This window comes from Pediculus humanus, genomic scaffold, assembly GCF_000006295.1.
Source record: "Pediculus humanus corporis 1103172108322 genomic scaffold, whole genome shotgun sequence".
Taxonomy (NCBI): Eukaryota; Metazoa; Arthropoda; class Insecta; order Psocodea; family Pediculidae; genus Pediculus; species Pediculus humanus.
The window spans coordinates 158,432-171,643 of NW_002987891.1; the positions used below are offsets into that span (position 1 = coordinate 158,432).

Here is a 13,212-nt window from a genome sequence, read left to right on the forward strand (position 1 = left end):
TATAAGAAGAATAAGTTTGTTAATTGAATTTAAACGGGGAATCAAGTTCTTTTTACGTTGCAAAATTTAAAAATTAAAAAAAATTTTTTTAAAATCGATTTTTCGATTTATCGACTTATCGATCGATCGATTGCCGTTATCGATTGCCGCGTGAAAAAAAATAAAAAAAAAATTAATTATTAACACGGATTGATTTGTTTTTTTCTCGTTGCAGAATTTCAGAGAGGAAAGAATCGATGGTACGTCTTTGCCACTTTTGACTGAAGAACATTTGACCAATTCTTTGGCTATGAAATTGGGTCCGGCATTGAAATTGAGAGCGACGATCGCGAGACGTTTGGGACACTGCACGATATGCCTTCATTGCGTTCACTGTCACGGAGCTTCGTCACTCGGTACGTCATCTGGAACCACGTCTGCGGCGTCGGCTGCTGCGGCGTCATCCTCATCTTCGTCATCAATGATGTTGGTACCAAGTAATCGTCCAAACAGCACCGGTAATTGATCGATTAATGGTGTGGTAGGAGTAGTAGTAGTTGTTGTCGTCGTCGTCGAAGGTAATAAAATGTTCTTTCACTCACTCATTTATTCAAATTGTCTTTTTTTTCTTCTTCTTCTTCTTTCGGTCGACATTAAAAAATAATTAACGTTTTTTCTTCTTCTTCTTAATTACAGATGTAAAAATTTCAAACGAACGAAACCAAAAAGTAACGTGAACGGCGAAACTTCTCAGACTGAAAAGAAAAAAATAAGAAGAAATTAGACTGGAAATTACGAAGAAAAAAAAAAGGAGCGATCGATTGAAAATCCAAACACACGCGCATACACCAACACACACACACCATGACTGACCGTTACGACTATTATTATTATTATTATTACAATTTTTTTTTTTTTTATAATAACGAATTGTGTAAATTGTGAAATGAAACTAAAGAAAATAAATGAATGAATGAAAAAAAATAAAAAAATTAATTTATCGTTTTATTATTATTATTATTATTATTATTATTTGACTCAAATGTAGAAAAAATTTATTATTATTATTATTATTATTAATTAATAAAAATTTAATTTAATTAAAAAAAATTATTTTATTTTATTTTTTTTTTTATCGATCAATAATTCAATAGGTAAGGCAACAATTACTTAATTTTCCCGTACTTGTACTCCAAAACGATTTTTCCTAACCAACCAATCAATCAATCAATCAATCAATCAATCAATCATTTATTCAATCATTAAATACACATTCAATTGGATTAGAGAATCCCCTGTAAAACTTTAAACAATTTAAATCATTTTATCGATCTATAACAAATCGATAAAATGATTTCCCCCACCCACCCCTCCCCTCAAGCATTCAATAGAAATTTCTAGAAAGGGGTGGAAAAGGAAGAGAGAAGGGAGGAAGGGAGGGAGGGGGAGAGAGAGAGAGAGAGGGAGGAAGATAGGATGTGATTGAAATTCCGTTAGGAAACACAAACAAAACAACGAATAACACGTATATGCATTTATGTATACATACATATATATAAATGTTCATAGATATATTTATTTTTTTTTAATTAAATTAAATAATAATAATAATAATAATAATAATGATAATAATAATAATAAACACACGTGTACATTGGAAAACTACTGAAGACTTTTAATCATTCCTTTTTTTTTTTTTTTTGTATAAAGAAGCCGCCGATCCGTCAAAAATTATAATTTTTTTTTTTCCAACAAATTCATGATTTATGCGTGTGTGTATGCGTGCGTGCGTAAATACACGATGCAAACACATTCGAAGAGAGACAGAGAGAAAGATAGAGAGAGAGAGAGAGAAAGAGACAGACAGAAAATAAACAAACAAACAAATAAAAAATAAATATATGCGTATGTAAAAATCATGTGTGTGTGTGTTTGTGCGTGTCACTGCGATTTTCCGTGATTGATAAACGAGACGAGAAAAAAAAAAAAAAACTTTTTTTTTTTCTTTTTCTTTCCTTTAAAAATGTTATCGTTATCATCATCATTATTTAACTTATTTATCGATCGATCGTCCTACAAGAAAACAAAAATAATTCGAACGCCCCTTTTTTTTCTTTTTTCAACGTTTACCGTGCCCTACAAAAAAATAACGAGGCACTTTATACATATCATATTCAAACAACATCAACAAAAAATAAAAATAAAAAAATAAAATAAATAAATAAATAAATAAATAATAATACTAATGATACTAATAATAATAATAATGATGAGTATGACAATGAAAATGATAATAATAATAATAAATAATAATTAATTATAAACCGGATTACAGCCTTCTGGTTTTTTTTTAAAAAAAAAAAAAAAAAAAAAAAAAAAAAAATTTTTTATGACGTATTATTTTCTCCATTGTCGTGAAAACCACCAGGAGGTACATTCATACCTGAACCATTTACGAAAAAGGAATTTCCAAGGCCGTAAAGATGACCGCTGTACTTTGAATCGTCAATGTTATCCTCGAAGTACATCTGAAATAAAAATTAATAAATAAAATTTCTTTTCCCCCTTCTTTCAGAAAATCACATCCCCCCCTTTTAATCAATCAATCAATCAATCAATCAATCACCTCTTTCATTTTGAAAAATGCCATTCCGGTAAGCAAACTATCGGATCCGGCTTGATGTTGTGGTCCGATACGTAACAATTCCAATTGATCGGCAACCTCTTGAAGACCCCCTTTTAAAAATTTACAACTTTTCATCAAGTACTAAAAGAAAAAAAGAAAGAGTTAGTGTGAGAGTGTGCGTGTGAGAGAGAGAGAGAGAGAGATATGAACGACATCTTACTTTAACGTCGTACACGGTCGGGAAAAATATTTTCAATAAATCGAAAAAATCCGTTTCATCCTGTGGAAGATTCGAATCCGTGAGTAATTTAATGAGATAACCAAAATCGTATCCGCTGTGAAAGCTCAACCATTTTATATTATCCATAAGTACGATACCGGAAGTCATCAACAATTCGGCAAAATACAAAGGTTCGATACCTTCCTCCTCGTGTTTTTTAAATTGTATACCAGAATTTTGTAAAAGGTCGATCGAATCTTGCGCGTACATGTCTTCCCTAAAACAACAAAAAAAAAAAAAAAAAAAATCACGAGGAGAGAGACAACCAAAAAAAAAGAGGAGGGGAAAATCCCTTGTTCGTTGGTTTTTTTTATTTTTTTTTTAATTATAATTGTAATACTGACGACAAATTAAATTTAAAATTAAATTGCCACGTCGTATACTGGCCTCCTGGAGTTTTCCCATTTTCATCCAGGAAAGTCAAACCCAATTGAATTATTCTCAATAGATCCACGTTGCATCTCAATAATTGATATTGATATTCTGCCGTGCTTCGAAATTCCCCAATAGGACGAGCCACGACTCCTGGAAATTCTGTGTCCTGTGTAAAAAAAATGGCATCAAATACAATAGTCATCATGGTTTGATATCATATCGACAAATGAATCGGTTAAATTATTTACCATAGCTATCCAGTGATACTTTTGAACAATTTGTCGAATAGTTTTAAATTCTTCATCTAAATTATGAGCCCATACGTCTCTTATGCCACATTCCTCATTGCTTGGAATGTTGGCAGGAGTGGCAGATGTGCTATTTCCTGCACTGGGCATTGTCGATCCCAGTCTATCTAATAGCCAATTAACATTTACATCAGAACTAGCTGGATTAGTTTGACCACCTAACAAGGCAAAAAGCTATTCGAGAAGAGAAAAAAAAAAAAAAGAAAAAATTAAACGAATGTAAAAACGTTTTAATCGTTGTTCGAACCCAAACCCTAAAGCTCGACATGGCAATGCTTGTTATTTGTTACAGGTTCACCAAGATCTCGTACCTTTTTTTGAGCTTCAGAGGTTTCCCATTCATTGCTCTCTGGTGTTTTATTTGAATCCCTATCAGCCTCTTCAACCACTTTCATCAGGTTTACTTATACTGAAATAATAAATGACAACACATTGACGCATAATTTAGCATCCCTTAACCAAAAAAAAGCAAAACCAAAAAGCTTTTCTTTTATTATTAGATAAAGTAAATATTCTTAAACAGGAAAATAATTAGTTGAATTATTAGTGACATTGAAAGTACTTTCAAATATTTAAAAAAAATTTAATAAATGCAAAGTATAAGCAACAAAAAGCAAATTGTTTATATTCAAACACCCTTGACTGAGACTGACCACCGATCGAAACTAGATTGTAATTAATATATTATATGTTAATATTTTAACTCCCGCATTTAAAGCATTATTTTGTTATTTTATTTAAATACCAAAGCTAAATTATGAAAACACTTAAAAAAACATTAATTTTATTATTGAAAAGAAATAAAGAATGAATTGCAAAATTTAGGTTAACCAACGTGTCTGAGTAACGAGTAAATAAAATTTTTTTTTTTTTAAAAACTCCCGTAAAAAATTATTTATTAATAATAATAATTTTACTCACCTGCCATTTTGACGCCCAAACAACAACGATCAAAAAATTACAATTATATTAACTTTGTCTTATTTAATTCATTTATATAAAAAAAAAAAAAAAGAACAAAAAATGACGCAACATGAGTACTTGTTGTAATATGGCCGACTGTCTATTTACACGACAAAATTTTCAAATTTAACGTAACGGTTTTTGTTGTTATTATTACGAAATCACTTAGTACCTTCTTTTCCCAATAGATTGATAAATAAATTTTTTTGTTTAACTAAAATTTAACGTAAAATAATCACAAACGTTAATAATTAATAAATAAATAAATAACCAGTAATAATAATATTATTTTACCGCACTTTTTTTTAACTCGAGGTAAGAAAAATTTAATTAAAAATAAAAAAAAACTAAAAATTTGTAAAACTTAATTATTTTATTATACAGAAATAAAATTTATTTTATTAAATCAACTTGAAAAAAAAAATAATATATATAAATTATTTTTATTAATTAACGGTTGGTTGGTCCCCTATGCATCACAGCCGAATATCATTAATTAAAAAAAAAAAACGAATAAATTTTCAATAAAAAATATATATATATATATAATATTTCATCCCACTGAAGTTAATGCGTTATTAGGAGTTACTTTTAAATTAGTATCAATCGTTCTGCGAACACAAAAAATTTAATTAATAATGATAATAAAATCGATAATTTTATTATAAAAAATTAGAAATCTTAATGTTGGCTAACCTGTAAATCGAAGATGTCGATGTCGATCTTGACCACGATGCTAAAAATTCTTCACCCCTCGCAACGTGCGTTTTCCTATCTCTAACGGCTCTTGCCACGTCGTGCGGCGACAACCATCTTGCGTAACAATTATACAAAAATCTAATTCAAAAAAAACCAACAATTTTAATCATTCGAGTCCGTAAAACGTTTTATTAATTCCACGACTCACTCACCGCGGTAAAAGGGCTAAAACGATTGATAAAACCACGACGAGCCAAAAAATAGGACTGTTTATCATCATTTGCATGACCCAATAATTACTAGGAAGTCCTAAACAATCATCGCAAAATCCATTGTAGAGCAAAGAAAATGAAAAATACAAAAGAATGGACGCGAGAATGGATATGACGTGGATGATGGTCTGAAATCAAAAAATTAAATAAAAAATTTACAACGAAACCATAGAGTAAACAAATTTTTTGATGATACTTGTACGACGTACCCATGATTTCGTTTCTATGGCAACGTGAGCCAACATAATAAACAAACATGCCGTAGTGATCGTCGTGCCGAATTCCCACAAACCCACGTCCGAATCGTGATATGCCTATACGAAAAAGAATCGGAATGAAATGAAATTGAAATAAAATGAAATTAAAAAAAAAAATTAAAAAAAAAAAAAAGGTATACGAACGCCGAGAGTGATGAAAAATATAACAATGGACTGATACAGAGAATCGGCCATGCTTATCCAGAAAGAATGAGGCTGGTAGACTAAAGCCAAACGACCCTGAGCGTAAAGAGATGGATTTGCCAAAAGTAATTCTTCGGGTGCATCTTTCTCGTAGACACCTGGGGAGAGAGAAAAACATTCTCTTTGATAAGAACTCACACAAAGGAAAAGAGACAAAAAAAAAAGAAAATGGCATTCATCTTTACCTATGGCCAAGGGTGGCAGAGACGTAAAAAGAAGATTATAAAGCATTAAATACATCTGATCTATCATTACTTGTGCCGAATATCCGCAGTATAATTGAAACCAAAAAATAAGGAACACAAATGTCTAAAATAAAACAAAAATTTTTTTATTACCCTTCAAGAAGAAAAACGACAACAGCAACAACGACAGCAAAAGCAACAGTAATAATAATAATAATGATAAACTCACGGCGTTTTTATAAAAAAAATAAAGAACCATTCTTGCTATTCTGTCGTAGCACCAGTGACCGTGCACGAGGAGGAACTTTTCTAAAAATTTAAATTTACAAAGTGCGTAATCCGACGCCATAATGGCTTGCATTCCTTCCTGACCCGAAATTCCGACTCCAACATCAGCTGTTTGAATCATTGACACGTCGTTGGCACCATCGCCTATGGCTAAAGTCTTTTTCTGTAAAATTTCTTTCACTATTTTGACGATGTAAGCTTTTTGTAAAGGTGTCGCCCTGCAACAGAGTACGCTCGAACAAAGGCTCGTGAGTTCGAGAAATGGTTTTTGAAGTTTCGATTTCGAATCGAGTATGAATCTAAAAAAAAAATTATTATTATTATTATTATTATCATTCATTTATTTTCCCCATTTTCCGATCGAAATTTTTTGGGGGCACTCACGTTAACGTTTTTCCATCTACGACCAAAGCTCTTTTCTTATTCGACCTGTAAGGTTCAGCCGGCAGTCTTCTTGAATTTTCGTCTCCTCTACCGAAAACTCCTCTCTCGTGAATTGACAAACTATCGGTAAAACGATCAAGTGATTAAAAATTTTATTTAAAAAAAAAAAAAAAAAAAAAAACAAAATGGCGCCAGCTCACTTATTGGTCGGTGGATTGTTTCCTTTGATATCCGAAAGATAAAATTTTATATCGGATTCGGCCGCGGATTTACTTCTCGCCGATAATTTCAATATTTCCATTTGAGGAGAAAACAATTTGGCGGAATATGCGATATTTATGGCCGTTTCCGGTTGGTCTCCCGTTAAAACCCAAACTATGATTCCAGCCGACATCAACTGAGCTATACATTCCGGAACTCCATCTTGTAACCTGTCTTCGGTTCCCGTTGCACCTAATCAATCAACAGAAAAAAAAAATTATTCCGGGACTTTTTATCCCTTTTCTTTCTCTTTTTTCTCCCTTTTTCTCACCGACTAAAGTTAAATTGGTTTCCATTAGACTATAACTTTCCATGAGTTTTTCTCTATTTTCCCGATGAAGTTCGACTTCTTTGTGAGCTTTGAGCCAGTTATTGAATTCGGGTTCAGTCAGTAATTTTTTGGCCATGACAAGAACTCTAAGACCTTGTCTCGCGTATGAATTTATTTGCTGTTGAGTTCTGAATATTATTTGTTGTGCGTCCACGTTGTCTGCAAACATCAAATCAAATCAATCATTCGACGATGGAAAAAGTGAAACGATACCAAAAAAAAAAAAAGGGACGTTCGTTGCCAACCTGTTAATCCCAAACTACCGAAAATAGATGAATCCGCTCCTTTGCTGTAAAGAATTATTTCTTTGGTACGCGGATGCCTCACAATGACGGACATCATTTTCCTTATGTTATCAAATGGGAGAACTTTGAGAATTTCGTACTCGACCAATCCTTCTCCTAAACGCATACACACGTGTATAAAAAATTATAAAAATTTTCAGGTTTAAAATTCAATTCGAATGATTTAATTTTTGTCGTACCTGGAACGAAAACGGTTGCGGACAAAGGAGTCCTCTTGAGTAGTCTGCAGTCGTACGTGTGGGCAGCTTCGACCAAAGCTAATTCGTCGGGACTTTCGGCTTCGAATATCGGTTTTATATCACTCGGTGATGGAGTTTTAGAACGACAAATAAAATTACCTGAACCCAAAAATTAATTAACGTAGATTACGCGCCAAAATTTGAATTAATAATAATAAAAAGGATTAAAAACCTTTCGGCTGCTTTTTCCCAATCAGGAGTAATCCTTGAAGGTTTAATAATTTCGGACGTTCCGATTTGACGACGACGTCGGGTTCGTCGACGGGCGACCTATCCGGGATCGGCGATAAACTTCCGGGATTTTTCCCGAAATTCCCATTGCTTTTTTGAATTTTTAATACTGGTACCTTGGGAGCGGCGGGAAGGGGGAGCGGGAGCGAGAGCGGCGGCGGCGGCGAAGGAGTCACGCTGCGAGATTCGCACAGTCTGGAGTATTTTTCGTTATTTTTATCATTTTCAAGGGATTTCGATTTGTGTAGTGGAAAATGTTTTAAATTTCTTAAACCTAAATCGCTATTTGACCTAGAGGATAATCCTACTTTTTGACTCGGAAGAACGGGAGCGGATAATTTTTTTTTTAATATTTGAGCAGGAGATGATGAATTATTACGAATAGGAACACATTCACGAACGGACGAGGAATCGGATTTGATTGTTTCGAATATTTTCCGCGGAGGAGGAGGAGGAGGAGGTTTTCCGAAATTAGGAGTCCCTTCGATTATTCCACTTGAATTCATCTTTAATAAAAAAAAAAAAAAAAAAATATTTACAATTAATCTCACGAGTTGGATGTAGGGGGGAAGTTATTTCGACAAGATTAAAAAAAAATTATTTTTTCGATTGCTTACAACGTCGTGATGAGGATGTTTCGATACGACCACCGTATTACAAATGGCCAAAATTATGAAAAGTTCTTGTAAAACTTGCGAATGTTTCAATTTTCCCGCGAGTTCTTGATCTTGGAAAATGTTTTCTCTTTTTTTACTACTCTCGAACAATGGCGCAAACGTTTCGCTCGTATTATTTTTAACAACACCTTGCACTTTGTAAATATACGATAAGTCTTCTTTCAATTTAGAATTAACGATAACGGGCATGGGTGCACCTGGCCTCGTTTTCGATCTCTATAAGAAAAAAAATTATTATTATTATTATTATTATCATTCGATATTCCAAAACATCATTTGGTGCCTTTATTAATGGATGATTCGTCAAACCTGTTCGTTCGAGGGGGAAACGTGATTGTAATCGACTCCGTTTGCCGTGCACCGCCTGAATATCATTTTGTTTTCCGTAAGAGTCCCCGTTTTGTCAGAAAATATGTATTCGACTTGACCGAGTTCCTCTGTTATATTAAGAGCTCGACATTCGATTCTTTTTTTAGTTTCTGGATCAAAAAAAGACAAATCATTGTGAATGTGATACACCTGAAGTAATTTGGTCATTTCTACTGAAACGTATAAAGATAGTGGAATCATAACCTGCAACGAAAAACAGAAAAACAAAAAAAAATGTGTTCATCATTCCCCGAAATAAAACAAATTTTCGTAATAATAATGATGATGATGATGACGATAGCCCCCACCTGAAGGATAATAACAAAAGTGAAAAATGTTAAAAATCCTTCGTAATTGGGTTCCTGAGCCAAAGGAATGAAAGGCACTGAAGGTTCATATGAAAAAAGCCACATTCTACATCCTATAGCACCGACAACGCAAAGCACCAAAAGAATCAAAACGCACCTGACAAAAAAAAAAAAAAATTTTAAATGTCAGACATTTTCTTTTTGAAATGAAAACATTCTCGTCAAAAATAATAATAATGATAATTCACCAAATAATATCTCGGTTCATTTGACGTTCGATTCCACTTCTTTTGTATCTCGGTCCGCCATTGTTGAGCAGAGCCTTAGTTTCATGTCCTAAAGGAGAAAAGAGAAAAAAAACTTTTCACATTGAAAATCAAATTTTATTATTATTATTATTATGATTCGTTGGTATCTCACCAGCATAAACTACGATTCCCTCAATAAAATCCGTATTTTTAAGGATGCATTCTCTCAACAAAAGATTATCAGTGGTCAAAGGCACTTTTTCTCCCGTAGGATGCATTAAACACCCGTGAAATTTATATATTTTCGTACTCGGAGCATCCACTTCGACGAGACAATCAAATTCTTTAGGATCGAAAACATTTTGCTGAAAACGATAGGAAAAAAAAGTTTATTTAAGGAAATTCTTCTTCGATCGGAGACTGACTGATTGAATGGACAATCTAAGTGACAAAACATTTTACCTTTTCTACGAAACCTCGTACAACCGTTCTCTGTTTCAAATTTGTTTCCCCGTCCAAATTGCAGGTATCTATGTAACACAAACCGTGAGGTTCCGATGATCTCAACAAGAGAACGTCGGCCGGTATGAGCTCATTGTTCGACAAGTGTATGACGTCACCCACCCGGACTTGTTTCCATAAAACTTTTTTATATCTACCCTGTTGCCTGCAATGGAAAAAAAAAAGATTGCCATGATTATTACGACGGCAATAACCATGATGATGATGATGATGACGACGACAACGATGACGACATCGATGACGACAACGATGATAATGATGACGACACAATCGAAAACATTTTTTAAAAAATTCTTTTGTTTTTCTTAATGTTTTGTTTGTTTCTTTGTTTGTTGGTTTTTTTTTTGGGGGGTTTTCTGGGAAAGTATAGGAATTAAATAAATAGAAAATAACAATAATAATAATGATAATAAGGGTATTTATATACAATGAAATAAAAAAAAAAAAGGTCCACGTATAAATAAATAAATTTATTAAATTACGACGTGTGCGTAAGAAGAAAAAGAAGAAAAAGAAAATTCTTCGATTGAAATTTTCCTTCCGACAAAAGAAAATTTAAAATTTTTCTTTTCTTTTTTCTTTTTCTTTTTTTGTAAAACAAATAAATTCGATTTGGAAAAAAATAAAATCATTTTTTATTATTATTTTTTTTTACACTAAAACATTTCAAGGTTTTTATTTATTTATTTATTTTCTTTTTTCTCCAAGTCGACAACTTTAGAAAAAAAAAAAAAAAAAAAAAAAAAACGGGAAATATTTCTTTCACGTAATCGAATATTGTACCGTAGAAAAAAAAAAAAAAAAAAAGTTATGACACATTCATGATCATTCATATCTTTAAAATGTATTCACAAAACGGAAATGGGATTTTTTTTAATAAAATGCGGCTTCCCTTTGGTTTGTAATAAACTACCCCAACACAATTCAAAATCCCCGCCCCTCCCTCTCTCCCACTCTCTCTCTTCTGGAATCCAAGTTTAAATTAAATTTTTTTTCGGGAGAGAAACCCTCCCTCCCTCCCTCCCTCTCCCTTCCCATTCCTGAACAAACAAACAAACAAAAAAAAATCGATTTTTTTTTTTTTTCCTAAAAATTTATTTTATTTTCATGACCGCGTCGTGCAGTTTCGTTATTAAAAAAAACAAAAACAAAACAAAAACATAAAACATAAAACATCGTGCTGAATTTTAAATGATTCAATGAAGGTTTTATGATGAACACATACAAAAAACAATAAATAATAATACCCCCCCCCCCCGTCGACGAAATTGAAAACTCTAATATTTAATAATGATAATAATAATAATAATAATAATAATAATTACGTGCGTGATTACAATTGAATTGATAATAATATCGGAATTCATCATCATCATCATCATCATCGTCGGATGATAATAAAAACAATAAATAATTAAAAATTTTCAAAGAGAAAGCCAAATAAAATTTATTAATAAATTTTTTTTTTACATGTTCTTCCCCTCCCCCTCCCCCCACCCACTCACTCAATTCCCGCAACATAACAAAAAAAAACAATAATAATAATAATAATACCAATAATAATAAATAACACGAATTGGTTTTCACTATTTTTATTATTTTTTTTGTTTTGCTTTTTCGGGGGAGTAAAATTCAATTGAGAAAGAAAACAAAAAAACAATTTCATTTACGCATTTTCCATACACCTGTGCACACCTGTACACCTGCAAGCACACGCACACGCACACGCACACGCACACGCACATACGCACGTGCAAACAAGAAATTTTTCCCATTCGATTATTAAATTATATTTGTTTGTTTTTTTTAGATCCGCGTTTAAAAAAAAATAATTATTTTACAAAAAACAAAATTGATGATAATAATAATAATAATAATTTTTGTAATGAAATTCGCCATAATGGCGTTTTCTTTCTTTTTTATGATGATAATAATAATAATAATAATAATAATAATAAAATATTTAATAATGATTTTATATACGTGTAATAAACACCTTTCATCAAAAAAATTTAATTTTTTTTCTTTTTTAATTAATTAAGACGAAAACGACCTTTTTTCTTCTTTCATTTATTATCATTATTATCATTATCATTATTATTATCATTTCATAGTCTCAATAATTTTGCGTTTAAAAAAAAAAAAAAAAATTGAAGAAAGAAAGAAAGAAAAATGTCGACAAGGAAACAACCAAAATCTAAATAATGAATCAACCATTTTCAACTAAAAAAATGAAAATAAAAAAAATGGCGAATGGATGCGAGACAATATTTACTCAGTCAGTCATTCATTCATTCATTCATTCAATCGGAAATTGAATTTCGTTTCATTTATGTGATAAGTAAAATAAATCATTTCGACGGTACACACGTGAAATATTTCACGATAGTTAAAAATGAGTCAAAAAAAAAAACAAAAAACCAAAACTGCTAATATTAATTGTGAGAGGCGAGAAATGGGTGGGGGGAGAATATATTAAAATGTCTTTGACGTCGTAGTTTTAAAAAAAAAAAAAAATTTATAAGGAGAATAAGAACAGCTGAAGAATGACATTGCGTCAATAAAATAATAATAATGATAATAATAAGAACAAAAGAAGGTTGAATAAGACGCCTAAAATCTTTTTTTTTTATATAAAAATCTTTGCCATGGAAACTTCTTGCTCATTCAAGAGCCTTTTGTACAAAAAATCTAAAACCTTTTCATTTTTTTTTTTTATTCTATACTTACAGTTGATTAGATACTCGAACAACAAACAAAGTCCGCGTTAGCTCGTATCATTTTTTCATTTTTTTTCGGGCATTCTTAGAAACAAGGTCATCGGGGAAAAAGAGAGAAAGAGAAAGAGAGAGAGAGAGTTTCTGGTTTTTCTCCTCCCTTGAGAGAAAACACCCACTAATT

At 31.8% G+C, this 13,212-nt stretch overlaps 3 protein-coding genes across 3 annotated transcripts in view; 1 reads left to right on the forward strand and 2 right to left on the reverse strand.

The window, feature by feature from the left end:
* Positions 1-289: 289 nt before the first annotated feature.
* On the forward strand, positions 290-763 carry Phum_PHUM614420 (uncharacterized protein; the record flags this gene model as incomplete). Its single annotated transcript, XM_002433073.1, has 2 exons — positions 290-438; positions 676-763. The coding sequence occupies 2 exons, from the start codon at positions 290-292 to the stop codon at positions 761-763; spliced, it is 237 nt and encodes a 78-aa protein (XP_002433118.1).
* A 1,603-nt stretch (positions 764-2,366) lies between these two features.
* Phum_PHUM614430 (CCR4-NOT transcription complex subunit, putative) lies at positions 2,367-3,963 on the reverse strand (the record flags this gene model as incomplete). The annotated part of the gene is made up of 7 exons (XM_002433074.1): positions 2,367-2,495; positions 2,563-2,570; positions 2,644-2,746; positions 2,826-3,102; positions 3,230-3,426; positions 3,509-3,742; positions 3,880-3,963. The coding sequence occupies 7 exons, from the start codon at positions 3,961-3,963 to the stop codon at positions 2,367-2,369; spliced, it is 1,032 nt and encodes a 343-aa protein (XP_002433119.1).
* Positions 3,964-5,084: 1,121 nt separating this feature from the next.
* Positions 5,085-13,212, reverse strand: part of Phum_PHUM614440 (phospholipid-transporting ATPase, putative) — a gene marked incomplete at both ends in the record, with an annotated part of 17,852 nt that continues 9,724 nt past the window's right edge. The window contains 21 exons of the mRNA XM_002433075.1: positions 5,085-5,142; positions 5,228-5,368; positions 5,443-5,630; positions 5,712-5,816; positions 5,904-6,061; positions 6,149-6,272; positions 6,378-6,735; positions 6,821-6,886; positions 7,021-7,273; positions 7,353-7,571; positions 7,658-7,813; positions 7,897-8,055; positions 8,129-8,461; positions 8,585-8,693; positions 8,805-8,908; positions 8,993-9,080; positions 9,174-9,437; positions 9,542-9,698; positions 9,790-9,877; positions 9,962-10,154; positions 10,252-10,456. Coding sequence (XP_002433120.1) covers positions 5,085-5,142; positions 5,228-5,368; positions 5,443-5,630; positions 5,712-5,816; positions 5,904-6,061; positions 6,149-6,272; positions 6,378-6,735; positions 6,821-6,886; positions 7,021-7,273; positions 7,353-7,571; positions 7,658-7,813; positions 7,897-8,055; positions 8,129-8,461; positions 8,585-8,693; positions 8,805-8,908; positions 8,993-9,080; positions 9,174-9,437; positions 9,542-9,698; positions 9,790-9,877; positions 9,962-10,154; positions 10,252-10,456 — 3,526 coding nt within the window. The remainder of the gene's footprint in view (positions 5,143-5,227; positions 5,369-5,442; positions 5,631-5,711; positions 5,817-5,903; positions 6,062-6,148; positions 6,273-6,377; positions 6,736-6,820; positions 6,887-7,020; positions 7,274-7,352; positions 7,572-7,657; positions 7,814-7,896; positions 8,056-8,128; positions 8,462-8,584; positions 8,694-8,804; positions 8,909-8,992; positions 9,081-9,173; positions 9,438-9,541; positions 9,699-9,789; positions 9,878-9,961; positions 10,155-10,251; positions 10,457-13,212) is intronic.